At 57.8% G+C, this 27,929-nt stretch overlaps 2 protein-coding genes across 16 annotated transcripts; one reads left to right on the top strand and one right to left on the bottom strand.

Annotated features, from left to right (window-relative positions):
- Positions 1–3,019: 3,019 nt before the first annotated feature.
- NFKB2 (nuclear factor kappa B subunit 2) lies at positions 3,020–10,740 on the top strand. 14 transcript variants are annotated; one of them, XM_069567390.1, is made up of 24 exons: positions 3,020–3,159; positions 4,065–4,177; positions 4,396–4,488; positions 4,771–4,852; positions 4,989–5,029; positions 5,280–5,378; positions 5,458–5,609; positions 5,874–5,980; positions 6,069–6,227; positions 6,501–6,605; positions 6,707–6,792; positions 6,869–7,007; positions 7,243–7,371; positions 7,499–7,708; positions 7,788–7,929; positions 8,285–8,399; positions 8,491–8,704; positions 8,858–9,027; positions 9,143–9,245; positions 9,374–9,525; positions 9,656–9,725; positions 9,961–10,133; positions 10,247–10,358; positions 10,460–10,740. In XM_069567390.1, the coding sequence occupies exons 3-24, from the start codon at positions 4,468–4,470 to the stop codon at positions 10,579–10,581; spliced, it is 2,703 nt and encodes a 900-aa protein (XP_069423491.1). In that variant the 5' UTR covers positions 3,020–3,159; positions 4,065–4,177; positions 4,396–4,467; the 3' UTR covers positions 10,582–10,740. The 14 variants fall into 14 exon arrangements, with proteins under 14 accessions (XP_069423491.1, XP_069423485.1, XP_069423489.1 ...); XM_069567386.1 differs by having other exon boundaries at positions 3,054–3,159; positions 10,457–10,740; XM_069567381.1 differs by having other exon boundaries at positions 3,060–3,159; positions 6,689–6,792; positions 10,457–10,740.
- An 89-nt stretch (positions 10,741–10,829) lies between these two features.
- On the bottom strand, positions 10,830–24,964 carry PSD (pleckstrin and Sec7 domain containing). 2 transcript variants are annotated; one of them, XM_069567378.1, is made up of 16 exons: positions 23,998–24,964; positions 23,624–23,726; positions 22,779–23,139; positions 21,599–22,039; positions 20,236–20,430; positions 19,989–20,069; positions 19,670–19,782; positions 18,975–19,033; positions 18,765–18,854; positions 14,847–14,890; positions 13,236–13,426; positions 13,066–13,136; positions 12,807–12,964; positions 12,524–12,668; positions 12,113–12,256; positions 10,830–11,644 (listed from the first exon to the last, which is right to left on the bottom strand). In XM_069567378.1, the coding sequence occupies exons 1-16, from the start codon at positions 24,874–24,876 to the stop codon at positions 11,414–11,416; spliced, it is 3,306 nt and encodes a 1,101-aa protein (XP_069423479.1). In that variant the 5' UTR covers positions 24,877–24,964; the 3' UTR covers positions 10,830–11,413. The 2 variants fall into 2 exon arrangements, with proteins under 2 accessions (XP_069423479.1, XP_069423478.1); XM_069567377.1 differs by having other exon boundaries at positions 12,524–12,695.
- Between the last annotated feature and the right edge of the window lie 2,965 nt (positions 24,965–27,929).

A 27,929-nucleotide genomic window follows, 5' to 3' on the forward strand; every position in this document is an offset into this window, starting at 1 on the left:
TTGACCCCATGGACTGCAGCCTACCAGGCTCCTCCATCCATGGGATTTTCCAGGCAGGAGTACTGGTGTGGGGTGCCATTGCCTTCTCCGAGATACCCACCACTACATATAAAATAGATCAATTATATTCAATATCTTGTTATAAACTATAATGGAAAATCTGAAAAAATATATATGTATGTGTGTGTACGTTGTTATTCAGTCACTCAGTTGTGTCCAGCTCTTTGTGACCCCAGGGACCGCAGCCCACCAGGCTGCTCTGTCCATGGGATTTCCCAGGCAAGGATACTGGAGTAGGTTGCTGTTTATTTCTCCGCATGTGCATGTGTGTGTGTGAATCACTTTGCTGTATGCTGGAAACTAACACAACATTGTAAATCAACTATACATCAATAAAAGGGGACTTCCCTGGTGGTCCAGTGACTGAGACTCTGTGCTCCCAATGCAAGGGACCCCAGTTTGATCCCTGGTCAGGGAACTAGATCCCATATGCTGCAATTAGGAATTTGCGTGCCATAACTAAAGATCCTGCATTCCACAACTCAGGCCCAGCATAGCCAAATAATATTTTTTTAAAACTATAATTAATAAAAGAAAAACGGGAAAAAACAAACATAACCAAGAATAAATGTGAATTTTCTGAGTACATAAGAATGATATCAGAACTTCCCTGGAGATCCAGTGGTTAGGACCCCACACTTGTACTGCAGGGGGCATGGGTTCCATCTCTGCTGGGGGAACTAAGATCCCACAAACCCCATGGAGCAGCCAAAAAAATAAAAAAGATATCAGGGAAGATGAATTACAGAGTTAGTAATATTGGGCGCACACTTCCCCATCACCCCACCCCTCCCAATAAATTCTAGGAACAATAAAGTATGTGGCTTTTCAAGCCCTTGGGTATTCACCTGTGTTCAGGGCTCACTGGGAAACTGTGTTTGTGAGAAAACAACCCTGGGCTTCAGCTGAGGAGCTTTAATTCAACTAAATAGTTTACCACCCCCTCCATGAAATGCTCTCACCTGGCTGAGACACGGGTTTTTCTTGGTTCTCCTCTGCCTCACTGACCATGTCTTTTCAATTTCCTCTTTTGGTTCCTCATCTCCACAGCTTCTCAACATCAGAATGTCCCAGGGTGTAGTGCTTGTCAACTCCTTTTCTCTAAATTCAATCGTGGGGTAATGATGACCACTGTCAAAACTTCAGATACCATCCATTACACTGACTTAATGTACAATTACCCCTCATCAACTCTAGGTTCCTATATCAACACCCCTTCCCAACATCCCACACCCAATTCCTAAGCAAGTTTTATTGCCCCTGACTTTCAAATCTACCTAGACTATGACCATTTCTCCCACTCTTATCTACTCCCACCCAAGTCTAAAGTCTCACAATGGGGTGGGAAGACCTGCTTTGCTTTATACAAATTTAGGGTGAAGAGCTTTGTGCTAGAGTTAAGAGACTGGGTTTGATTCTCACTCTGTCCCTTGTCAAGCCATGTATTTGGTTGTGTTACTTCTCCTCTCTGAGTCTTAACTTTATCAGTTTGGGCTTCCCTGGTGTCTCAGTGGTAAAGAATCCATCTGCCAATGCAGGAAATGCAAGAGACTCAGTTTCAATCTCTGGGTTGAGAAGATCCTCTGGAGAAAGAAATGGCGATCCACTCTAGTATTCTTGCCTGGAAAATTTCATGGGCAGAGGTACAGTCCTGGCAGGCTACAGTCCATGGGGTTGCAGAGTCCGAGATGACTGAGCAACTGAGTACACATACATCTTCCCATAGTATCTGGCACATTCAATTTGCAGGCAAGATGAAGAGGGAAGTGACAGGAAATTACCCAAATCAAGGGCCACAATAGTCTCCCTTTATGCAGAGCTACTGCAGGCCTGTAATTCCATAATTAAGGTCAGGGGCAAGCTGCAGGCAAGATTTGAAACAACAGCCTATGTTCTACCATGGTGAGCCTAAGGGAGGACACCTCCAAAAATGGAGATTATTCATGGCACCTCCTGAAAAGAAATTCTATCAACCAGAAATGTCCAGCCCCAGAGGTCAATACTTTGTGAAAATCTGTACTGACCTTGCTGCTGCTAGAAGTATCTAAGCAGGCAGGGACTTCCCTGTGGTCCAGTGACTAAGACTTCACACTCCCAATGCAGGGGGCCCAGATTCCATCCCTGGTCAGGGAACTAGACACAATGAAGACAGAAGATCTCAACAAAGATCTCAGCTAAGACCCAGTGCAGCCAAATATATATATATTTAAAGTAAGCAGACATTGAAAACTATATAAAAAGGTAATTTCTTACATCAAAGGCATTTGAACTAATAATTTTGGATGACTTTTCAACTCTAATATTCCAAACTTCCGTGATCGATGAGCAAGGCCTGAGTCTCCCAGATAAATACCTCCTTTCCCTTATCCTCGGAAGACCTCCTGAGCTCAGGTCTGAAAGTCTGGCCAGCTGTTAACCTGTCATTTACAAAACAAGTTTCAGGTCCAGACACTTTCTTCCCGGGAAGACAGAGGATTATGGAGTCTCCTTGAGGCTCCAGAGGAGCCACCAGATGGCACTCTAGAACCTACTGCAAGATTAACTTCCTTCCTCTTCCTCTAAGTCTTCCCGGCAGCCGGGCCCCGCTCCGGGCGGGACCAGAGGGGCTGAGGCATATCAGCTTCCCCCTGGGGTTCCCCGACTTCAGAGGTGGCCGAGCATTAGGCGCAGCATAAAACCGAGTAGCAGCAGGGGCTGCCAGCCGGCTTGGACAGGCCTGGGTGTGAGGAGACCGGAGCCAGGTGCCTCGGCTGGGGAATGGCGCTCGGTCAGCGGATCCCGCAGTGGGGTGGTCCCCAGGTTAGAGCTAGTGCCTGTCTGAGGGTCATTCTCACTCTGGCTTCCAGAGCTACACAAATATTTCTCCTCCAAGGGGCGCCCCTGAGTCACTCCCGATTGGCTGTGTAAGTCCAGGAGTTAAACTTTCAGCCAATGAAAAAGGGCATGGCGAGTGACGCACGGAAACGTCACGGGAATTCCCCCCTCCCGGGGGCGGAAAAGGGGCTTTCCCGGCTGGAGTCCTGGTGGTGGGAGAGGTGTCGCGACCCGTCCGAGGTGGGTCCGGCCGGGAGAGAATCCTGAACCGGAGCCACCGCCGCGGTGAGTGGCCGGGTTCAGACCCCTGGGTGGTGGGACACCGGCAAGGGCGGGAGGAGGGTCCTTAGCTGACCGAGCCTTAGCGCTGAAGAGCGGCATCTGCGCATTCAGAGAGCGCGCATACGAACAGGACATGCGGATACACATCGATATCCTGTACAAAGATACGGGCCGTACGTCCATCTACACGTATGCCCGCAGGTGCACAGGATCGCCCATGCATTCAGACTCGCACATACATGCATACGCAAAACACACTCACCCGTGCACAGGTGCCTGGACACACACCCTCCACGCAGAAACTCAACGACAGGTTCCCCTGTGCCCTCAGATACACGCTGACATGTGTCCACACTAATAAGCTTAAGGACTCTCACCTGTACACGCATGTCCACGCTATGCACACAATGCGCAAGCACATGGGCTGAAACATACTAGACACCTGTACAAGTGTTACATACGGCCATGGGACAGGGGCGGGGGCGGGGCACCCAAAGCAGGTGCGGTGTGGGAATCAACGACTGTTGAGATTTTCGGGAAGAGGGAATGGAGGTGCCCCTCCCAACACCCCCTCCGGCCCCTTGGCCTCAGAGACTGCTTCTCGGGACAGAACCCCGGGGCCCTCTACTCGGAAGAGCCCCCACCTACAGGCCTTCGGGGTGGAGGCCTTCCTACAGCAGGAATGTCCCCCCAAAACCCCCCGGGGTGAATCAGCCGTGGCCTCCCTGAGGGTAGAAAATCCCAAGGTTGCTCCAGGAGGGGGAAGGCGGGGGGGCCGGTCCCCGGACTAGGAGCTTCCTCCGGCCTTGAAAGACCCCCAGTCCCCGGCGCCGGCCTGGAGAGAGGAGGGGGGTGCCCCCCCAACCCCGCGGGGCCTTCCCTGGGTTTGATTGCCCCTCTGCTTGCAGAGACGCTGCAGGCGCTCTCCGGCCAGCGAAGAGACGACCTCGCGCCCCTCCCGCCCGGGGGCGTGGTCAGTGGCGTCATTTCCAGGCCCGCCCCCTGGCCCCGCCTCCCCCTGGTATTTTCGGGACTTTCCTAAGCTGTTCTAACTTTCCTGCCCCTTCCCCGGCCTGGCCCAGCCCAACTCCGGATCTCGCCCTCCACCGGATCCTGCCCGCCACACCCGGACGGGTAGCTGGAGGAGATCGGACCCTCCCCTAAATTTGGGCCCCTCTCTCCCCCCAACTCCCGTCCTGATCTATCTCTCCCTACACCCGCCACTCCTCCCCACCTAAGGCGGGCGCCTGAAACTCTGGGAAACAGAACCCGGCCGAAGCCACCGGACAGAGCCGGGCCTAGCCCAGAGTCATGGACAGTTGCTACGACCCAGTGAGTCACGCCGCCTGGCCTCAAAGCCTGCCGGCTGCCCCCCTGTGCCTGTCTGCTTGTCTGCCTGCCTGTCCTAGTCCCTTCTACTCCCTTGCACCTCTAATGTCCTCAGATTATTTCACCCTGCCTGTAAGTCAGTCTCTGCAAACTGGTTTCAGTAGGAGCTTTTTTAAGGGCCTGCCTAGGAGAGGGGGTGATTGCTAATGGTTTAGAGAGCTGAGAGGTGGAGGGTTCTGGGGGTGGCTCAGAATCAGCTGCCATCTCAGTCTGTCTCCATACCAGGGTCTGGATGGCATCATTGAATATGATGATTTCAAATTCAACCCGTCCATTGTGGAGCCCAAGGAGCCAGCCCCAGAGACAGGTTAATGAGTCCCCTGACCTGCCCTTGTCTTGGAGGGAGCGGGAGGGAGGAGGAGGGAGGAGCATGTGGTGTGTGTGCCCTCTGTCTTGGGAATGGGCTCAGAGGTCCTGGCTCAGCAAGGCTCCTCTGTCCCCAGCTGATGGTCCCTACCTGGTGATTGTGGAACAGCCTAAGCAGGTGAGCAAGTAGAAGGGATGGCTTCAATTTTGGGGGCAAGTGGGACAGTTGTAGCTGGGTGGCCACGGGCAGGGTAACTGATCACAGACCCACTTCGGGTTGGGATTGTTAGCAGCTGCTGATCACAGTGGCCTGGTGGTGATTCAGGATACATACGTCCAGTCATTATGGTCACTGCTGGCTGGGGATGTGGCTGGTGAGGGGGGATGTTTCTCCTGGTCACAATGTCACTCTGCCCTGGCACCTTCAGCGAGGCTTCCGATTTCGATATGGCTGTGAAGGCCCTTCCCATGGAGGACTGCCAGGTGCCTCTAGCGAGAAGGGCCGGAAGACTTATCCCACGGTCAAGGTGAGCCAGGGTGGTGCTGGAGGGTGGGCTAGTGGACAGTGTGTCCATGGGCATTACTGACAGCCCTCACCCTTCACAGATCTGTAACTACGAGGGACCTGCCAAGATTGAGGTGGACCTGGTAACACACAGTGACCCACCTCGTGCCCATGCTCACAGTCTGGTGGGCAAACAGTGCTCGGAGCTGGGGGTCTGCGCAGTGTCTGTGGGGCCCAAGGACATGACTGCCCAGTAGGTGTCCGGTGCCCCCTACCTCTGGTCCCCACTGGTGTGCCCCTCATTGCTTGCCAGTCCTAGGTCCCAGCCCACCTTTGTGAGCTTAGCATCTGACCAAGGGGAAAGACTCTGGTTGGCCCCAGAACCCAGGGCCCCAAGTAAAAACTAGAAAAGCTTCCTAGAGGAAGTAGAGCAGGGCCGAGCCTTGCCGGTGGGTAGGGTGCCTCAGGAGGAAAGAACTGCCCGCAAGGCCTCTGACTTCTCCCTGCCCCCACACAGATTTAACAACCTGGGTGTCCTCCATGTGACTAAAAAGAACATGATGGAGATTATGATACAAAAACTTCAGAGGCAGCGTCTTCGCTCCAGGCCCCAGGGCCTTACGGGTATGGGGGATATGGAGGGAGTCATGGGAGGTGGTCATGGAAGGAATAGAGGAGGAGTCCAGGGGTCACATGTATGCCCACTGCCCAGAGGCTGAGCGTCGAGAGTTGGAGCAGGAGGCCAAGGAACTGAAGAAGGTGATGGATCTGAGCATTGTGCGACTGCGCTTTTCTGCCTTCCTTCGAGCCAGTGATGGCTCCTTCTCTCTGCCCCTGAAGCCAGTTATCTCCCAGCCCATACATGACAGCAGTGAGTATCCTGACCACCTGGGGTGCTGGGTCTGGGTGCCACAGGGAGTGTGGAGGGCAGCCTCGAACTGTGGAGTCAGATAAGCTTGGGTTTGAACTTGGGCCCACCATGTATGAGCTGAGTGATCTTGAGCAAGTCACGTCCCCTCTCTGAGTAAATGAAGATACTGGCAGTTCCTGTGTCTCTTGGGGTTGTTAAAATACAAAGCACCTGGCTCCCTAGTTGGGACCATGGCTATTGAATCATTTCAAGTAACTGATATGCCATCTCCAGAGTCTCCTGGAGCCTCAAACCTGAAGATTTCTCGAATGGACAAGACAGCTGGCTCTGTGCGGGGTGGAGATGAGGTTTATCTGCTCTGTGACAAGGTGCAGAAAGGTGAGGCTGGAGCCCAGGCTGGGAGCTAGTGATGGGCATCAAGCTTGGGGAGCAACACAGCTTCAGGACAAATGGCCCTATAGATTCAGTTTTCCCTGTAGATGACATCGAGGTTCGGTTCTACGAGGATGATGAGAATGGATGGCAAGCCTTTGGGGACTTCTCTCCCACAGATGTTCACAAACAGGTACCCTAGGGCCAGGGCTGGGTCTGGGCTCAAATTAAGTAAGGCCTTAATGACACCTATGTCCTCCTTCCTCCAGTATGCCATTGTGTTCCGGACACCTCCCTATCACAAGATGAAGATTGAGCGTCCTGTAACCGTGTTCCTGCAACTGAAACGCAAGCGTGGGGGGGATGTCTCTGACTCCAAACAGTTCACCTATTATCCTCTGGTAGAAGGTGGAGCTGGGCTGAAGATCCCAGGCGGGGCTGGAGGCCAGGGCTTGACTGGAGGTCTCAAGAACTAGATCAGGGGACTCATGAGTGAAATCAGGAGTAGGGAATGTCCCAGAAAGAGGTGGCCCTAGGAGCCAGCCTGAGGGCTTTTGGGGGAAAGGCCATTACCAGAGTGGGACAGGGCTCTTGAGGCTGGTGCGAGTTGGGGTTTTAACATCTCATTTCCCTCTACCCCTAGACAAGGAGGAGGTGCAGCGGAAGCGGAGGAAAGCCTTGCCCACCTTCTCCCAGCCCTTTGGGGGTGGCTCCCACATGGGTGGAGGCTCTGGGGGCTCGGCTGGGGGTTATGGAGGAGCTGGAGGAGGAGGTGAGGTGGTGCTGGTGGCAGGAAGGGCAATGGAGGAGGATGGGATAAAGGGGAGAAAAGTTGTGGAGAAGAAATCTGGGAGAGTCCTCCTGGTGCCCTCTGCCCACAGTTCTGCCTGTATCCACAGGTGGCAGCCTCGGCTTTTTCCCCTCCTCCTTGGCCTACAGCCCCTACCAGTCGGGCGCGGCCCCCATAGGCTGCTACCCGGGAGGAGGGGGTGGGGCCCAGATGGCCGCCGAGACGCCTAGTGTGGATGCTGGGGAGGAAGCAGCAGAGCCGAGCGCGCCCCCCGGGACGCCCGAGCGCGAACAGCAAGCCCCGGAGCTGCTGCATCGAGGTATGACCTCGGGAATCCCAGCGGTCGGGACGCTGCGGGTGGGGACCTAGCCCACACCCACGCCCCCTGTCACCCCCAGCCCGGGAGTACAACGCACGGCTGTTCGGCCTGGCGCAGCGCAGCGCTCGAGCCTTGCTGGACTACGGCGTCACGGCGGATGCGCGCTCGCTGCTGGCGGGACAGCGCCACCTGCTGACGGCACAGGATGAGAACGGAGACACGTAGGTGGGCGGGAGAGCGGGCGGGGACCAGGGTTCCGCACGCCGCCGGTGCAAGGTCGTGGGGTGTGGAGCAGGGAAGGGACCTATAGAGCCAGGGCTCCGGAGTTAGGGAGACCCAGTTTCAAGTTCGGCCTCGCTACGCTCTAGTTCTGTTCAAGATACTTAAATCTCTGTAGACTTCAGTTTTGTCGATTAAGGGGCACAGTAATAGTACGCACTTACCACAAAAGGTGCGCGGAAGGATTTACTTTCGTGGGCTGGAGAGAGGGAGATTATGGAGGTGGTGGAGTTTTGAGAGTAAAGCAAAACGAGTTGCTGAGCTTCCTAGGCCAGAGTCTCACCCACCAATCCCTAGGCCGCTGCACTTGGCCATCATCCACGGGCAGACCACCGTCATTGAGCAAATAGCCCACGTCATCTACCACGCCCCACACCTCGGCGTGGTTAATATCACCAATCATTTGCACCAGGTGAGGGGTCTCTATTGGTGAGGGGGAGGGGTTGGAAGTCAGATAGGTGAGGCAAGGAGCAGGCCTGGCTCACCCTGCCTGCCTTCCCCAGACGCCCCTGCACCTGGCAGTGATCACAGGGCAGACGAAGGTGGTGAGCTTCCTGCTGCAGGTGGGCGCAGACCCAGCACTGCTGGATCGGCATGGAGACTCAGCAGTGCACCTGGCACTCCGGGCAGGTGCCAGCGCCCCCGACATGCTGTGCACCCTGCTGCGGAGTGGGGTTCCTGCCATGCCCCAACTGCTGCATGTGCCCGACTTCGAAGGTGAGTTCATCACCTCATCTGAACCATCGGGCAAGAGTGGGCACCAGGGAGAGGATCTGGGGAGCGCCTACAGTGGATGTGAGGTGTGGAGGTCAGCTGGTCAAGGGCTCACATTAGGGGCAGAGCTGCGGGCTGAATACCCTGTATCACTAGGGCTATACCCAGTCCACCTGGCAGTCCGTGCCCGAAGCCCCGAGTGCCTCGATCTGCTGGTGGAGAATGGGGCTGAAGTGGAGGCTGCAGAGCGTCAGGGGGGCCGGACAGCCCTGCATCTAGCCACAGAGATGGAGGAGCTGGGGTTGGTCACCCATCTCGTTACCAAGGTGGGACTGAGGACTGTGGAAGACGTGGAGCCAAGGGCTGGGGACGGTGAAGGTGTCGGGGGAGGCCCAGTGGATCAGTCAGTGCTATGATCAACCCCTCCCTCGCACCCCACAGCTCCGGGCCAACGTGAATGCCCGAACGTTTGCGGGAAACACACCCCTACATCTGGCAGCTGGACTGGGATCCCCAACCCTCACCCGCCTCCTTCTGAAGGCTGGTCAGTCCCACCCTCCGGGGCTTATGAACAGGGCTGATGGGGGAAAGGGGGTACCTCCCAATCCCGCACTTTGCAGTCCTTAACGTGGGCTCCGAGGGAGCCTCCCCGTGACTATCTCCCTGCCCCAGGTGCTGACGTCCACGCAGAGAACGAGGAGCCCCTGTGCCCACTGCCTTCGCCTCCCACCTCTGGTAGTGACTCAGATTCTGAGAGCCCTGAGAGGGACACTCGAGGCAGCTTCCGGGGCCACACACCTCTTGACCTCACTCGCAGTAGCAAGGTGAGGCCAGCCCAGGACTAGCAGTACCAGGGGATGGGGCATCCGGGCTTGTACATGGGGTCCTGAGTAGCTGGTACCTGGGGTCAAGTACTGTGATGGGAGGTAGTCATGGCTGAAGCTGTGTCCCTAGGTGAAGACCTTGCTGCTAAACGCTGCTCAGGACACCATGGCGCCGCCGCTGACCCCGCCCAGCCCTGCAGGTGAAGAGCTCTCCCCCCCCACTGCCAGACCCTTGACCCCTGCTCACAGCGGTCTCTTATCCTTCGGGACCACTGAAGGAGGTCTCCCTTTCTCCATCCCCATCCTCCATCCATTGCCCCAGTGGCCCCGCCTGCACTATCTATCAGGTTGCCTTGAGATAAAGGTGACATTTGGGTGTCTTGTCTTTGCCATCTCTGGGGGTAACTAACATGTTTATGTGTGTGTCCCCTTCAGGGCCAGAGATACCCCTTGAAGATACAGTCCTACAGAACCTGGAGCATTTGCTTGACGGGCCAGGAGCCCAGGGCAGCTGGGCGGAGCTGGCAGAACGGCTGGGGCTGCGCAGTCTGGTGGACACGTATCGAAGGACAGCCTCGCCCAGTGGCAGCCTCTTGCGCAGTTACCAGGTCAGTCAGGCCCCGGCCCATGCTCCATGCCCCAGTCTCAGATCTCTGGCGCTTCCTCAGGGATCCCACACCCTAACCACAACTCCTGGTTCATGCCTCCTCCTTCTCCTCAGCTGGCTGGTGGCGACTTGGCAGGCCTGCTGAATGCCCTGTCTGACATGGGCCTGGAGGAGGGGGTGAGGCTGCTGAAGGGTCCAGAGACCCAGGAAAAGCTGCCCAGCACAGGTAAAGGGGCCGTAACTGAGAGGTGGATCTGGGCTTGGAGGGTGGGAGGCCTAAGGCCTGACGCTTCCCTGCACCCTTTCCCGCGTCCACTCCCCCAGCAGAGGTGAAGGAGGACAGTGCCTATGGGAGCCAGTCGGTGGAACAGGAAACAGAGAAGCTGGGCCCACCCCCTGAGCCGCCAGGAGGGCTCTGCCACGGGCGCCCCCAGCCTCAGGTGCACTGAACCGCTCCCTACCCACCAGCCCCTTCCGGGCCCCCTCTGTACAGTGACCCTGCCTGTTCCAGTTCTTATTTAACACCCCATGCCCACCCTTCAGTTGGGGCAAATAAAAGATTCTCATGGGAAAGGGAGGGGGCCTGGCCTCCTCCCCAACTTACAGCAGCCCCTGATGTGTGTGACGCTTGTCCTTGGGAAGCAAATGCCTACCCTGGCCTCAGGCCAGGCACGGGAGAGAGGAGGAGGCCCAGCCAGCAAGTCGAGAGCAGTTTTAATGGAGGTGGAGGTGACACAAAGGGCAGGGCCCACTGAAGGAGGGAAGCAAGGCTGCACTGCCTGGCCTGTGCACGGGGCCTCAGCTTGGACATCCATCCTCCTCCTCTGGCAAGGGAGAGGGTGAGCCCTCAGGGCAAAAGGAGGGAAACCAGCTCAACCCCAACTCCTGGCTTGTGTCTGAGCCAGGCCCCAGGATGGAGGGGGACTGCTGGTGTCAGGGGTGGGGGTGGTCTCAGCAGAAAGCAGAAACGTCAGGTCTCCCCCACAAAAAAAAAAAAAAAAAAGGAGCATCAAGAGTCCAGGGGGCCTGGCCCCTCCCACCCCCATCCCCTGTACGAAAAAGTGCAAAACATTATCACAAAAAAGGGGTCTCAGAGGGGCCCTTAGCCTAAGGCTCCTGAGGCCCATGCCCTAGCCCTGCCCTGCCCCGGACACCGCGTCCGGCGCGGTCAGGCCCTGGACCGAGAGGCCCTCACAGGTGGCCCGAGGCCGGCCCGGGCTTAGGCAGGGCCGTGTCATGCAGGTGCCCAGTGGGCACCGCCCCCCCACTCCCACCCCCAGCTCAGGGCTTCCACCGCCCACTGCCTGCCCCTGCCCGAGCCTCTGAGTCAGGACACTGTGCCCGGGGCTGGCTGGAGGTGTTGGGCAGCAGGGAGGGACTGGAGTGAGGAGGGGGGAGTCCATCCTGCGTGCCGCCAGTCTGGGCCACTGCTGCCTCCACCGCATCCAGCTCCTCGCTGCCTGCCTTCAGCTTGACCCGAAGCAGCGCTGCGTATGTGCCGTAGCGGGATTTCTGAGGCAGAAGGGCAGCGGTGAGCCTGCTCGTGCCCCTCTGCCCAGCCCACCCCATCTGGAGCAGGGAGGCAAAGAAGGCTAGGAGATACCAGGTTCTCGCCAACCTCTGGGGCCCCTGAAGCCCCCAAGGACTGACTGTGACCACTCACACCCCTGGGTGTTCTGGTGCCGTTCTCTGGACTCTGTAGACTGCCAGCTGTAACACCTCGTGTTCCTGGAGCCTTTACCAGAGTCAGCAAACTGGAGCCCTTAGCAGAAATTGGCTCCTTTCATCACCCTAGTGGGGACAGACTATTGTCCTCCCTGTCCCACTTGAGAGGAAACTGAGGCTCATGGCAAGAAAGCTGCCCGCCCAGGGTCACCCAGATAGTCCCACTCTGAGCCATGCCCTTAACCACGTGTCTGAGCCTGTGCATGGGACATAGAGGCCCTGAGGGAGCAAGAGGTGCCTGGGCTGGGAGCTTACCTCAAACTCCAGATACGCCTCCTTCTGCCGCTGCTCTTCAGCCTCCTTGCCCCGGGCCTTCTTGGCCAGTTGCGTGGCCCGATGCTCCCTCAGCTCACTTGCCATGGCCTTCAGCTTGGCCTCATGGGTCCGCACCTGCTCCTCCTAGGGGCCAGGGGAGCATGATCAGGGTTACTCTGGCAGAGACAGTGCCTTTGTGCAAGGTTTTTGGAAAGGTGCCCCTTCCTCTGGATGAACAAAGCACCTGGTGTCTGGGTTAACTGGATTTGAGCCTCATGGCCCCCCACATCCTGGTGCAGTGGACAGCCACATCATAGGCAGCAGCCTCGAGTGCGGTGGGCCTAGGCCGGCCCCACTCCAGCGCCCCACTTGCCCCGAGGCACCAGGTGGACAGGAGGTTGGCGAGGGTACCTGGGAGAGGCGGGTGGCAGCACTGGGTAGCAGAGGGCGGCTGAACTTCTTCTGGGAACTGACTGCAGCTGGGAAGGGGGGTGCAGAGAACATGGCAGCCACCACGTTGATGCGAGTGATCCAAGACTGCATCTGCTCCAGGCTCCTGGGGAGACAGCACGGCCACCTGGGACTGGGCCCCGCGATGGCAGTGCCGGCTCAGGGTGTGGCCCGAGAAGGAGCGAGGGGAGCGTGCTGGGGGTGGGGGGAAGGGGTCTGGGATGGGCCGGAAGAGGGCACTCACGGGGCCTGGAAGAGGAAGACTCGCCAGTCAGCAGTGCGCAGGTAGAAGACATGCGGCCTCTTGCTGTAGTCACTGGCCCGCGTGGCCAGCGCGTGGTGGATGCTGATGGCGTTCTTAAGCTCTGCTTCCGACAGCGCTTTCCCAGGCTGGTACTCCTCCTGTGGGGTGCCTGTCTTGTCCTGACCACAGTCCTGTCCCAGCCCAGCCCCTCGAATTCTCTGAGCCATCCCAGCCCCACCCCTTTGGGCTGGCCTCACACCTTCTGAAGATAGAGGATCATGCCCTTGAGGATCCCGTGGAAGTTCTTCCAGCCGCGCTTGCCCCGAGGTGCTGGCGGGTGGGCAGAGGTGGGGGGTAAGGAAGACGAGCGGGGGGCCTGAGGCAGGCCCGCCCCCACCCCCGCCCAGGCCTTCCCACCTGGCCACGTACTCTTCCTGCAGTCAGGGTCCGCGTGCACCTTCCGCACCAGGGCACCGTGCTTGTAGACCGCAGCGCCGGGCTCGGGGGTCAGGTCCAGGAAAGGGCTGGAGCCACTGCCACTGCCCCCGCCGACCCTCTTGATGACCTTGGGGTTGGGGTCGGCCAACTCAGACAGAGAGCGTCTCAGCTCCTCCTCGTCTCTGTAGGTGTGATCACCTCAGAGGGGGCTGGTGGTGGAGCCACAAGCCTGCCCCCACATCCAGTCCTGACCTCTGGCACCCAGGAAAGCTCTCCAGTGTCTGTGGAGAAGGGGGTGGGGGGGCTGCCCCTCTACTCCACAGAAGCCACAGAGGGTGTGGCTCTCCTCAGCCTGAGGCTCCTGGAGCCACATCTCCAGCCTCAGACCCGGTGGCCCAGGGTGCCACTGTACCTCGCCACTCAGATCAGGGCGCCTTGAGCCGGCACGTCTCTGCCCCCATACTAAAGCTCCCACGAGTAGGGCCATGTCTGTCCCTTCCTCTCTTCACATGGACCCAGCCCCATCCTCTCCATTTGTGCACACACACCCCTCACTCCCTTCTCCACTAGGGCAGAAACGTCTGACTCAGCTTCTTAACCACAGCCAGCACCAGGCTTTACTCACAGCTTGTTGGCTAAATGGTGGCAAGAGGAGCTTCCTAGTGGTTCCCTCGTACATCCTGGTCTGCAGGCTCTGTCAGATATCCTCTAAAGGATCTGATTCTATCTTGTTACTCCCTCCTCAGAAACCTGCAGTAGCTCCCTACTGCCCCCACACGGAGCCTACGCCACATCCCACCAGCACTGTCTCCTTCCACACTCCACGCCAGTTAGCCCTGCCTCCTCTTGGTCTCCCCACCCCACACTCCTTTCAGCCACCATGCATTTGCCTCCCAAATATCAACTTCCCTCTTTCTCTCCCCAAACAATTTTCCCTCTCCTTCAAGGCTTGCCCCAAGATCAGTCCTCACAGAAGCTTTCCCTGATCCCCGCTGTACCCCAGACCTGAGCTTTGCCTCCTCTGAGGAGCAGAGGGAGCACCCAACTAAACTGAGCAGTGATGGACTCTCAGCAGATACCAGCAAGTATGAGTGACCCATTGACTGTTTAGATGAGGTCTGTACTCTCAGACTGGGGGATTCAACACTAGGCCTCCTCCCTCAGACTAGACTTTTCCAAGACAACTCTTAAGTCTTTCTGTTTCACTGGGGCTGCCAAGAGTAGACAACTCTGGACTCCCTAGGACCCAAGAGGGGGCTCTCCCTCTATCAATCAGACTTCTACTTTCCCGCTTGGATTGCCAAAAAGACCTCCCCGTTGTGTTTCCACACCCCTTCTCCCAGGCCAGTTGATCCTGGCCACCTACCCAACCCAGCTTGTCAAAACAACCAGCTAGAGACAAGACACAGGCCCCACATCCAGGCAGGATCTCCAAAAAAGGAAGTGAGGCAGCCTCATAGCCTCTTTTAGTCTCAGCCACCTCCCCTGTCTCACAGCCCCAGGGTTCACTCAGCCCACCTGAGTACTCTCAACCCCTCCAGGCAGCCCCTTCCTGACATCTCATCCCTCCCCAGCCCCCCTCCAGACATCCCCAGGACTCACATGGCCCATTGCAACTTTTCATTCTTGATGGAGCTGTACAAGGCCTGGGGAGGAAGGAACAAATCAGGGGGGTGGGGGTCGATCCAGGGGGATGTGTACCAATGCCCGAGCTCAGAGCCCTCCCTCCCAGTCAGGGGGAGAAGAGAGAACTGGGGGTAAGGATGGGCATGGGTGTAATGACCAATGACCCAGGCTGTAGAGTGAAAGACAGGACCCAGGCCCAGATCTCCCACTTGAGCTGCAGGCCAAGTGTCTATGGGAGGAACAAGCTATTACCATGTGTTATTTTTTGGTGGGGCTGAGCCGTGAGGCACGCAGGATCTTAGTTCATTGACAAAGGATCAAACCCACAGCCCTTATATCATATCAGGAACTTGGAGTCTTAACCACTGGGCCGCCAGGGAAGCCCCAGTACCGCATGTCTAACACGGGGCAAGCAATTAACACAGACATCACGGCACATGGTTGATGTATAGTATACAGTGACTGCTATTATTATCTTTGGGCTTCCCGGGTGGCACTAGTGGTAAAGAACCCACCTGCCAATGCAGGAGATAAGTGTGGGTTCGATCCATGGGTCAGGAAGCTCCCCTAAAGGAGGGCATGGCAACCCACTCCAGTATTTTTGCCTGGAGAATCCCCTGGACAGAGGAGCCGGGCCTATAGTCCACGAGCTCCAAGAGTTGGACACGACTGAAGCGACTTAGCATGCATCTTTACTGTTGTTATTGTTAAGGGTCATCCTGTTCAGATCCTGGGTAGGGGAAGCGCAGCTCCAGAGGGAACAGAAAGAGCAGCCTAAGAAGCTCTCCTTTTCCCAGCCACATCTTTGGCCTATTTCCATGGAATAAACCCACACAGAGCATATGGAGAAACTGAGGCCCAGGAACAGGACTCTCCCTGTCACCTCCCTCCTTGGCTAATAGAGAACACGCTCTCATGGCTCCCAACCCCAGGGCAAGCTGAGCACTTCCCCCAACCCAGACAGCCCCACCAAGCCAAATGCCAGGGTGCTCCAACCCCCTGCCCATGCCCATAGTTCATGTTACTGGGGAATGGACATTAGTCTAAAGGGCAATAGTTTTAGCTTCCAAACCCTGTACACCGCCAACTCCCTGTGAACTCCTGAGCCAGTCCCTTCTCTCTGTGGAGTTGGCCTGGGGGACCTGCAGGGGCGTTAGGGTGGTGGGAGCAGAGGATGAGTTTCAGGAGTGGCACAGGGGACCCCTCTTCTTGGCAGCAGCCAGCGACATGGGCTCACACCAGTGCCTCCCACTGTGGGGGTGCTTCCACCAGCCTGTGAGTGGGTGTGTCCCCAGCATGTGTGGCTAAGTGTGTGGCGTGTGGTGGCGTGTGCTGCTGCCTGCCTGCGAGAAGCTGGGTGCAGTGGTGACGTCGGCACCTTCTCCAAGATGGGACACAGCCCCCCACACACCGCTCCCCAGGCAACATGGTCTCTGACTCTTTCACTGTCCACCCGCTATGCCCAGCCCCAAGTACCAAGCATCTCACCTGTGCACACCCTTTCTGGGGTAGGTACACCCCACCACTTCCACCCCACAGCACAACCCAGACAGATGGACACACAGCCCTCCCAGCACAAGCCCAGCCCACACTCAGCATAGCTCAGAGCCCAAGCCCTCACTCTTCAACTCTCTGGCCAGGACGCTGAAGTGGTCGCTGAGATCCGGCCTGCAATAGTGTCTCCAGCCTCCCAGTTCATCCCCTGCCCCCTCTCGGCACTTCCGTTGGTCCACAACCACATCTTCCTTCCGAAAGTCCTAAACCCCACGAGTGAGGCCCATATCCTGCTCTCACCTAGAAGGACCCTTTGGTCTGAGATCCCCAACTTGATCTCAGGGCCTCTGTCCTACCCTCTCCATCCATGCCCACCCCTGGCTACCCATGGGCTCTGTCCTGTCGAGCTCCCCCGCCGGCCCCAGCGAGGCCCCCCTCGGCTCGTGCCGCCTTCGCCGCCTCCCTCAAGCCGCCCCCTCAGTGGCGCGCCGCCCTCAGCAACCCCCTCGGTCGGCCCCCAGCCTGGCGTGAGCTGCGGCCCCAAAGCCCTCACCGCCTTTTTCTTCTTGCGGCTCTGCAGGCGGCTGACCACCAGGTCGGTGTAGAGCACGGGCTTGAGACTGCGCGAGCGCTGCGGCCAGCCGTAGCACAGGGTCTCCGCGCCGCGGTGGGTGCGCCCGTAGCGCACGGAGCACAGCGAGCGCGAGCGCAGCCGCCCGGCGCTGCTGTGGATGCTGTTGACACCGATCATGCTGGCCTGGCCGGCGCGCCGCGGCCCCCGGCCATGCCCCCGTCCGTCCTCGGCCCCGGACGGCCCGGACGGCCCGCGGACGGCTCCCCCGACAGCCGGTGCGAGCGGCCCGGCCCGGCCCGAGCCCGGCCCGGCTCGGCTCCCACCGACGCACACAGCGCGCGGCGGCGGCGCGGTCGGCTCTGCAGCTTGGCGAGAGCGGGAGGGGGGCGCCGACGGGGAGGGGAGGGCGAGGGCTGGGGGCGGGGACGGCGCAACATGGAGGCGTCCGACCGAGAGGAGGGCCCGCGGCGCGCCGTCACCGTCACCGGGGAGGCGCCTGGGAGAGCCAGTAGGGGGTTCTGGGGGGGGTTGCTGCTCCAGGGGTGCTGGGAGGTTGGGGCTGTGAAGGAGGGGTGCTCCCGTAGGCTCTGGAGCGCCCCCCGGGCTCGGCAGGGTGGGGTGGTGAGGAGAAAGGTCGGAACGCCTCCTGGTGGCCCTTTTTTTATGGAGCCAGGAGGGGCCAAGAGGCTGGAATCACCCACCTCGCCAAGCCGCAGATACTTCAAATGCCCGTGTATAAACCCCAGATTACGCTCAAACACCCCACCTTACATACATCCCAACTAGCCAGATGCACCAGTTCACATTCATCTCAACTCACAGTAGAAATTCAGAGATACACCTCAAATTTTACAGTCACATACATCCCCCTACTCATGGACACATGTCATAAACCAGATAGCCAATTCGCAGATATACACCCCAACACACACAAACACGCAACCTACACCCCCAACTCAGATACACTTTACATCATAAAACCTAAGGACAAACACACTCCAAGTCAGACAAACCCCTTTGGTTCACCGACACCCTAAATCACACGTATACAAGTATACAACTAAAGTCAATATATATCCCAACCATTAACCCCCCCAACTCACAAAGGACAGCCCCTCAGATGCATCCCCAAACTCAGAAGCTCAACACACCCCAAGTTCACAGACATGCCCATGCTGTCACATGTAGGTGGTGTCCGGGGACCCCCTTGACAACTCTGGGAGTGCAGGCCTCCTCGGATAGAGCACCACCGGATCCGGGAGAGGAGTGAAGCCGCGGACCAGGACACCCGCCTCCTCCTCCCATCCTACCAGCTCCAGTGTAGCTAACCCTCAGGTTCTGGCGCCCGGGCGCAGGGCCTGCCCATTAAGGATCCAGAAGCTCAGGATGTAGTCCCAGTTTCGTGCTAACTGACTTCGCGATCTTCTAAAGCCTTTGTCCCTCTCACGCCCCTCTACCTCCGGGTCCCTCCGGTGCAGTGGTACCAGGGAGGCCTTTGTGGCCGTACACCCTGGGGCGGGGGCCATACACCCCAACTCAGTGAACCCTGTAGGAGGGGCACTAATGAAGGCAAAATAGAGTCCAGGGCCCGCTGATCACGTGTTCTCCACCAGCTCCGCCCTCCCACACAGCCTGCGGGGATGACGAGAGCGCATGCTCCGGGAGAGCCAGTCCCGTCGGGGCTGGGGGAGGGTCGGTCCCCAGGCTGAGTCACTAGAGCCCAGGCTTCCACAGCAGGAACTGGGTGCTCTCAGGCCCCTCACCTCACCCGCCTTGGAGGCCTGCTGTCAGATCCCCTGCCCCTACCCCCTGCCCCAACCCCCCACCTTGAGCAGCTCTCTGGGGAAGTCGCCGCCTTCGTTGAGGCCTTCCAGGTTACCAATGAAGTCTCCGCAGGTCATGCGTTTCCCGATGTTCTATTGGAGGGCACAGAGGCCTGTCAACTTTGGTGTGTGGGGGGTCGGTCCTTTGCCTCCCAGGCCTTGAAGTATCCGGACGGGGTTTTCCCATCTCCCTCCCCCCAGCCCCCCACTCACGTGGCCGTGGAGATCCGTATTGAGTAGCATGAGGGCGCAGGTCAGCGTGTGCGCACCGTCTAGGGGAGAGTTAACATTTAGCCTCGGCTGCCTCCCAAGGGGTCTTCCCACAGCTCCCTTCCTCTCTCTTCCAGTTCATGCCCTGACCCCTCTCGGACCCTCTTTGGCCCACAGGCACACTTTTGTAAGTCCTGGACCCCACTGGCAAACCCCTCCAAGGCAAAGACCTCTCTCCTCCAACAAATCCCTCAGACAGGACCTCTCCCCCTTCTTAGGTCACCCTACCTAACCCCCTAAGGTTCTGGGGACAGCCCATTGCTCACACTCAACACCAAGGTTCCTCTGTGTCTATGCATTAGACACAGCAGCTGAGCCCCACACAGTTATGCAGGCCAAACAGAATCCCTACTCAGGTCCAGCACTGTCTTGTACATATATGTGAACAACGGCATGCAAACACACCAGCCACGTGCCTCTTCACAGCACATACTAGCCTCTAGCACTGTACTTGCCCACATGCACAGTTCCACATCCGTGCAGTCATGCCAGCATTGTCTGCAATACATGCATGCTTCCATGCCTGCAAGCTTGTGCACTCATGTACTTCTGCACAAACACTCATGCCGCTTTGCACAGATGCAGTACCCATCTGCCTCCATGACCAGACAGGAAAACCCTGACCCTGGCCTCCTCACCCTCTGAGGACAGGGCTCCAGGATTACACTGGAAGTATCTCTGGGAGAAGTGGGCCAGTACACGCTCCCGTTCCTGGGTCTCACCCATTAAGGCCAGCTCCTTGAGAAACACCCTGGGGAGAGGGGAAGAGGGGGCATGTCACATCTACTCAAGGTCCCCTTAACCAGGCAACTCTGGCTCTTGGCCATGCCCAATCAGCTTGGGAAGAGTGACTTCAGGGCAGTTTAGAGGAGGCACAGGGCTCAGGGGAGGCATAACTGAAGCCCTGCACACCAGGCCTAGAGAGTAGGGCCTACTCTCAAAGGGCTGGACACCCACCTGAGAGCTTGGTCCAGAGTCATGCCCGTGAAGACAAAAAACTTCAGGTACTCGCCAGCCACAAGTTTGCTGAAGTCATTGCTGTGGGCAGGGCAGAGAGACAGGTGGAGTCTCAAGGGCAAGTGTCAAGGGGCCAGGTGGGGGTAACATAAAGACCTGGGGGCATCAGATATAGGGGATGTGGAGGTGCTGCCCACAGAATGCATTCCCTCTCCTCCCATTCTCAATCCCAGCCCAGTGTCTTTACTTCTTGCCCAGATGCCGGGCCACATCCGCCTTCCTGAAGCCATCCAGGCGGTACAGCCTCTTGGCGAGGCGCTGTGCAGCCTCCAGGTCTGCCTTCTGCCCGTTGGACAGGGTGTCAGTGCTTCCCAGGGCCAGCCGCTCTGTGCTGTCCAGCTCGGAGTCCGAATCAGACACCAGCTGGTTCAGGGGTGGTTCACTGCCAGGGTAGAACACCAGCTCAGAGGTGAGACAAGCCCTCAGGGGCCATCCAGATGCTTCCTCTGCCTCCAGACCCAGTAGACAGAGAAGGAAAGATAGGGACATGGGAAAGGCATTTTTCTTTTCTCCAGAGGAGATTCTTTCCATCAGCCTAGTCTATCATTACCACCTCTCTGTGGAAGTCCTGCCTTAAATCTAATGTGCATCCATCTTGCTGCTGTGGGAGTTTGGGCTGCTTTCCCCCAAACTCCCAAAGTTTGCTATTAGACATAGATTCCCCATCCCCACACTGGCCCTACTCAGAGTCCTGTCTCTCTGAGAATATGGGCAGAGATAGGACTGCTAGGGAGGAACAGTGGAGGGTCAAAGATGTGAGGCAGCAGGGACACTCTCCTGCTCCTACATCTTCCCTCTTCCCGCCTTTTAGCAAAAGGAGTCTCCTCCGTGTCCTTCTCTTCCACCCACAAAGTAGGCTCTGGGGTAGCGGGGACAGGGGGGTCAGAGCACACCCCCTCAGCCCCTGTCTCCTCCTCCCTTCCCTTCCCACCCGAGCTGCTTTACTCACAAAGCCACCTGTCACCCCAGAGACAGAGGCCGGAAACTCCTGGTTGCTAGGCAACCCTGTCTCCCTGGCCACCCCCTCCTGTTGCCATGGCTTCAGTGACTGAGAGGGTAGCTGGCAGAGGGGAGAGCAGAAAGGTTAGACTGGTGAAAGGACTTCCTGGGGAAGAGTGAGAGACTCCAGATTGGAGGGGGTAGGCGACATGGGAGAGGAAATAGGAGAGGCTGGTGGCTGATTCTTTGGGAGGAACCTCCAGGCTGGGGGGTGGGGTAAGAGCAGAATTCTAAGCAGGTTAGAGGCTCTATGTAAGGAGGGAAGCGGCCTTCTAGAGAAAAAGGGCAGTGTTCTCTAGGGAGCCTTCTGTCCTGAACCATGGTTTTACAAGTCACTGGATCTGAGGCCAAGGCAGCAGGCTGTAAGGGGGCTCCCACTCATAGCCACTGGAAGTAGTCCTCCAAATGGGAAAACACATCTGTATCCCCTAACCACCCCAGTCAGGAGTCAGGAATATAAACCACATTTTTACATTCAGGATCCATCTCTTGGAGCAACTGTTTCTGGGACCCTAGGGCCTGAGGTCTGAGGAACCAAAGGAATCACTCACCTGCCCAGGGGTGCTGCCCCCAATCCAAAGCTGTCTTCTGAGTGGCAAGGACTAGGGGGATCCCTCCCTGGGGCCTGCTCGGCTCCAGCCTCTGCCTCCTCTTCCTCCCCTCTCTGTGTCCAAGGCCCATCAGCAGCAGAGCTGGTACCAGAATCCGGTTCAAGAGGAGCAAGTGGGGCAGGAGCAGGCGGATCAGGCCTGGGGGCAGGGGGTTGGGGAGGCAGCTCGAAGGTGAAAAAGGGGCTCTGGGTTGGGCCAGGTGAGGCCAGGGCCTCCAGCGAGGCGAGGCTGGTGTAGGAGGTGCCCTTGGCCCGGTGTGACTCCAAGATGGCTTCAAACACACAACTGAAAGAGTCAGGCCCATCAGCCGAGGGGCTGGTCCCAGGTAGAAAGGGTAGAGGTGACTTGAGAGGCCCAGAGTGAGGCATTCGGGTACCTGGCCTGTAGGGTCAGGGAGAATCTCTGATCAGGGGCCTAGAGGACAGCTCTCAGGTATCATTTCACTGAACTTTCACACCAACTCTGTGAAGGGCATTATCATCTCATTTCACAGGCTCCCAGCCCCTCCCAAAAGTTACCTGGCTCAGAGCTCCCCACCACAGGTTCACCAGGCCATACAATGCCCCCAGAACACCCCAGCCACCCATCCCCAGTACCCAATCCCTTCCTCTCTCACTCCCTGCTAATCTCCCGTTCTCCTCTTTCTCCCTGATCCTCTCCCCTCCTGCCATTCCATTTCTATTTCTGGCAACATCTTAGGAGAAGAAGATGAGGCTCCTAGCTGCAATGGGGTGTGAGACAGAGAGGAAAGCCCCCACACTCCACATTCTCCTGCGGGATCCAGGATCTAAACTGATGCTCCCAAGCCCCCAGGCTTGATTCTGGCCTCTCACCCTGCCCCCCTGTCCTTCCTTAGAACCCCTTTCTTCCTCTATCCTTGTGTTCCTACCCTCCTGCGTTCTTGCTGATGGCCCCCCCACAACTCCAAACCCAGTACTCTGCCATGCCACAGGCTTCGGTCTAGAATCCCGTGCTCCACCGCCCTGTCAGCACTCCAGCTTGGTCCTGACACTCCCAGCCCCACCCTCATCTCTATCCCAGTCCCTTGGAGCCCAGCCCTGGCTCTGGGTCAGTGGGAAGGAACAAGTCACTTTCCTTTCCCACTCCCCCACTCACTCACCGGGCCCCTTCTGAGGCCTCAAACACTTCGTCGTCCACATCCTCTTCCCCACCTGCCTCATCCTCGTCCTCATTGCCACTGCCCAGGCTGGGATGAGGGCCAAGGCATGGGCCAGGACGTGGGGCAGGTGGGCAGGCAGTGCCAGGAAGGCCCTCAGAGCTGGGCTGACTCTCGATGGCCGAGTCAGCCTCTTCCCGCTCAGTCAGCACCTCATCGATGTCGGTCTCGCGGTAGCACCTCAGGGGCACTGTGTCCAGGTCCGTCTCGGAGTACTTGGCTGCTCGCCCCACAGCCACCCCAGAGCCCTGCCCTGAGCCCACCCCAGGTGGAGATGGGGGGGCCTGCTCTGGGGGCTTAGCACCTGCAGTGTGCATAGGCATCCAGGTCAGCAGGTTACTCAGGTCAGCTCCCTGTCCTGATTCTGTTCTCAGAAGGAGCTCTCCCCCACTGCCTCATATTGACCCGAATTTCTTTCGCTGTCTAGCCACCATTCCTCCTGCTACAAACTCAGCTTGTTCCTGGTGAGGCTCCTTTCAAATCAAGTTCTTGTCAAACAGTTTTGAGGGGCCTGAGGGACACCAGCCTCTTTATTCCTCCAAGGAATGGCCCTTGATATCTTGCCATTCCCCTCCCTCCACTACCCAGCTGCCTCCAGGTGCCCAAACCAGCTGCCATCCCTAACTGCTATCATAACACGGATGGAAAGACTGAGGCTTAGAGAGGCATTAGCCAAATCAGAAGCCCAGGAAAGGACTGGGGGAGTTTAAAGGAAGGCTCCCTAGCATACCATGGCTCCTGTGGAAAAGGCCCTGTCCTGTTCCCGTGGCCTCAGTCTCAGGCCTTACCTGAGCTGGTGGGGTCCAAAGAGCCATAGAAGAATTCCCATTTGGCTCGAGCGATTCTCTGGGCATGAGAGGAGACTTCTCGTGGTGAGGACCAGATGTCCCCCTAAGCCAAGGAGGGAGTCATAGACACAGGCACCCAGAGAGAAAACCAGACATACAAAGACACAAGAACATGGGACAAAAGCACAGAAGGAAAAACATACAGGGACAGAAGTATAAGGACATAAGGACAAACACAGAGAGCAAGAAGGAGGCAGATTTAGCACAGATTGAAGAATTCAGAGTGATAGGCCCAAGACCACCAAGGAGACAAGACAAGCCTTGGGCTTCGCTGGGTCTCTGAGGTTGCAGGGAGCCCGAGAGAGATCACATACCTGGTTCAGAAATCCAGTGTCAGCAGGTCCTCGGAATAATGTGGCCAGGTGCTCAGAGGGCCCCCCCAGCCCATTGGGAAGAGAGGAGTAAAGACCATCTGCTCCAACCTGGGGTTGAGTTGGTGGCCCCTGTAAAAGGCCCTGACTTCCAGGCCGAGCTGAGCCTCCTCCAGCTGGAAGCGGGTCTGATGTGGATGCTTCTAGCCTCAACTTTTGATGGGAGCCAGGCCCGAGGGCTGGGGTGGGCCTGGGAGGAGAGACCCCACCCAGGTCCCAGCTCCGACTCAAGCCTCCAGGAGCAGGCAGCCCATTCAGTGGCCTCACAGTGGCCTTCTCCACAAAGCGGAATATGACCACAGAGCTCTGGGCCCCTGGTCGGGGCTGCCCAGTGGGTGAAGAGGGTGCCCAAGGTGAGGGAGCAATGCGGGGTGAAGGGGGGCCACGCAGAGGTGTACAGGGCGCTGTCACACGTCCAAGCTCCCGGCTTCGGGGACCTGGACCTGCTACTCGCCGGAGTAAAGAGCCTGTACTGCCATACATGCTGGCTGGGGGGCTCTGGGGCACTGGGCCTTCGGGGAGCCAGCGGCGTGGGCATCGTGGTGGGGAGATGGCACAGTCGCCTTCCGAGCAGAAGCGCATGGCACCCTGGGCCATGCTGGGGCCGGGGGTCAGGCTGGGGGGGCAGGGATGGCCAGGCCAGGTGGGGAGTGAGCGGGCAGCATGCTCTTCAGACAGGCCTGCAAGAGAGGAAGGGGAGCAGGGGGTGAACTGCTGGGGAGTCAGGAGGATGGGAGAGCAGAGATAGGGAGGGAAAGCAGATGGGGCCACTGGGCACCAGGGGTCTAGCCCACCCTGGGAATATGGCTGGGCTATTTCCATGGAGGCCTGAGGAGAAAAGAATTATGCCCCAGTGGGCCCCTGGCTCCTCTCCTTTCTGCCTAGGGGCCCAAGCATCACCCTGAGAGAACCAAGGAAGCTATTTCAGAAGCTGAGTGAGCCCAGAGTCACTGTGGCATTTTGGAACTACTTCTGGTGGGGGAGGGGGAAGACTGCTACCCCACCCTCAGGATCAGAAGTATCAGCCAGCCAACATCATCACCCGGCCAGGGGCTTCCCACAGTCTCTCTGTAGGAGCCCCTCACTCAAGGGGAGGGGACTCAGGCCTCCTGGAAGGAGAGGGAGGAAAAATAGGGGTAGTATATAGGGACATGAGAGGCTGAGAGGCACAGGTGAAACTCTAATACATACATGATGAACGGGAAAAGGACATTCTTGTTCTCCATACAGGTACATACACTCATGCGCGCACACACGTAAGGACAAATAATGTCAGTACACAGCTAACACGTTTATAGGCAACACCCTCCAGCACACACAGACCCAGGCACACACACACATTGCTCAAAGACACACCCTCATACACTCTCTCAGTCATAACAAATATGTGTGTAATGGAAAGGCACATGCTTGTTTTACACACACACACGGCAATCAAACAGAAACACACAAAGAGATACCCAAATATGCACACAAGGCCCTCATTCCCCAAGATACACAGAGACACAGGTATATCAGACACTCACAGAGACCTACTGGTCACAATCAGACACAAATACAGATGCCTACTCACACACATACTTAAACAGGGACATACACCTTCTCCCTAACGCCCACCAGTCACTGGTCTCTGAGGGGAGGTGGTGGGGCTGAGCTACACCAGACCCCTCTCCCCATCTCTCTCTCCACCCCCAGGGCTATGACAGATCTTGTCCAGGCCTAGGAACGACGGTAAAGGGGTAAAGGGGCCCCTGGAGATGCAAGGTAGGGCAAAGGTCCGGAGCAGCAGCCTTGCCAGGAAGGCTTCTGAAGCTCAGTCGGGGCCCCATTCGCCCTCAGCGCAGCCCTGGACTCAGTCGCGTCAGTACTCACCGCTGCTCGCCTGGAGCTGGGGCCTTGGAGAGGCAGGGGAGAGGCTGGGCCCTGCTCAGCTGTGAAGGCAGCGCGGCTCCCGCTTGCTCCCGCTTGCTCCAGGCCCGCCCGCCTCTCAGTCCCTCCCTCTCCCCGCTACGCGCGGCTCAGAGCTAATCCCCCCACCCACCCACCACCACCCCCCCGCCCTCTCCCGGAGCCCTGAGCCCCAGAGGCTGCCCCCCTCTTCTCGACACTAGGTCCCCGCAGGTCTCTCCCGCCAACCTGAGACCCGCCCCTGAAGAGGGGGAGGACGTATGGAACCTCTGGTCTGTTCTTCAGACCCTCACATGCCCCACCCCAATCGTGTCCACGTCCCTCTAGTCCACCACCCCCTGAGCCGCACGCGGGACCCAGCTGCACACGCGTGTCCCGCTCCAGACCCCACGCGTGTCCCTAGGAGGTTGCCACATGACCTGTTATATGCCACACGCGCTCCCGCCCCCACGAGCACGCGGCCCCGCCAGCACACGGTATGGGTGTAGACTGGACCTGCTCCCTACATCCAAGAGACCACCAGTTTATGGAAGAAATATCCAGAGAACTCGGCCTCAAACCCTCCGGAGGTTCTGAGACTAGGACTCAGGAGACACAGCCCTGACCACTCGCCCAGGATGCAGCAGGAGGGATGTTAGTCAGACTTCAAAAAGAACTTCCTTGCTGCCTGAATTAGACATCTTGCCATCTGGGAGTAAGAGGTTAGACGGAATAACGCCTGGACTAGAGGAAGTGGGAGACAGGCAACCCTTGTGCCCTTGGCCAAGGTAGAAGCGGGCCCGGCTATCTTAAGAAAACACCGCTAGAGTTACTATGGCAACTGCTCTCCTTGGGAAATCCAAGGCAGGCAAGTAGTGACCTCGGAAGGAAGAAGGGGTCTGTTCGAGCGGTCAGGGGGCGCGAGAACGTGCGAGGCGGGGGTGCGCGGGGCTCACCGCGGGGAGGGGCGGCGCTGGCTCGGCGTGGTGCTGAAGGGGACAGCGCCAGATTTGTCGCACTGCGCAGGCGCAGAAGCGCGAACAAAGCTGGAAGGGGGAGGAGGCGCGCGGCCCGAGGTGGTGCGCGCCCACTTGACTCTATCTTAGCAGAGATCTATCCTTCCAGCTACCGTTCCCCAAGGAGGCGGAGGAAAAGGAAGCAAGTCCCCCACCCAAACTGATCTTCCTTGGTCCTTCCCCGCTGCTGTTTACTGTCTTCTCAGCAGCATGGGAGTGGGGGTGGGGGAGGTTGGAGGAGTGTGAAAGGAATTCGGGGGAAAACAGGATGCCCGAGTTCTCTATCCCGATTCACTTGACCCCGGACAAGGTGCTTCCTCTCCAGGGCTTCGGTTTCATCTTTAAAGTGGATTGACGGAACAGATGTGTCCACCTTGCAGAGGTGCCTGAAACCCTGGTAATAGATGGGAAGCAGTTTTCGTTATGAAGAGGCAGGTGAAACAGTTGCACGAAGGGAGAATGCAACCCTGCTAGGGCGAGGGTGGGAGTGGGGGAGCTCCTAGGACAGCAGTAGCCCTCTGCGTCCTTCACACCCTCCCTGACAATGGATGATGGGGAAAGCACTGCTCCAGATGTCCCCTGGAGCGGACTCTGAATTAGGATCTGGGGACGCGGTGAGAGGACGACCCAGAGTCTGAACCCAGAGGTCTGGGGGGCCGCTGCCCTAGGGCGGGCCTAATCTTAGACCCCACAACTAAATCCCCAGACCAACGCCAGGTCAAACGAGAAGCAATATTCTTGGTGGGCCGAACTGAACATTTACTCTTCTCAGGATTCCAGACCTCCCGGGTAAAGGAAAGGGACCCAGCTGGAGATATAATCCTTTTCGACCCCAACATTTCTCCCCAAAAGGTGTAAACCCGTTCCAAATCTTCTGGGAGTGGAAGGGGTTGAATAGCTCTTTACCTCACAATCAACCAGGGATGGGAGGTTTGGGCAAATCTGCTTCATTAAGGAAGATAAATTCTAACT

Source organism: Ovis canadensis, chromosome 22 (assembly GCF_042477335.2).
Source record: "Ovis canadensis isolate MfBH-ARS-UI-01 breed Bighorn chromosome 22, ARS-UI_OviCan_v2, whole genome shotgun sequence".
NCBI lineage: Eukaryota > Metazoa > Chordata > Mammalia > Artiodactyla > Bovidae > Ovis > Ovis canadensis.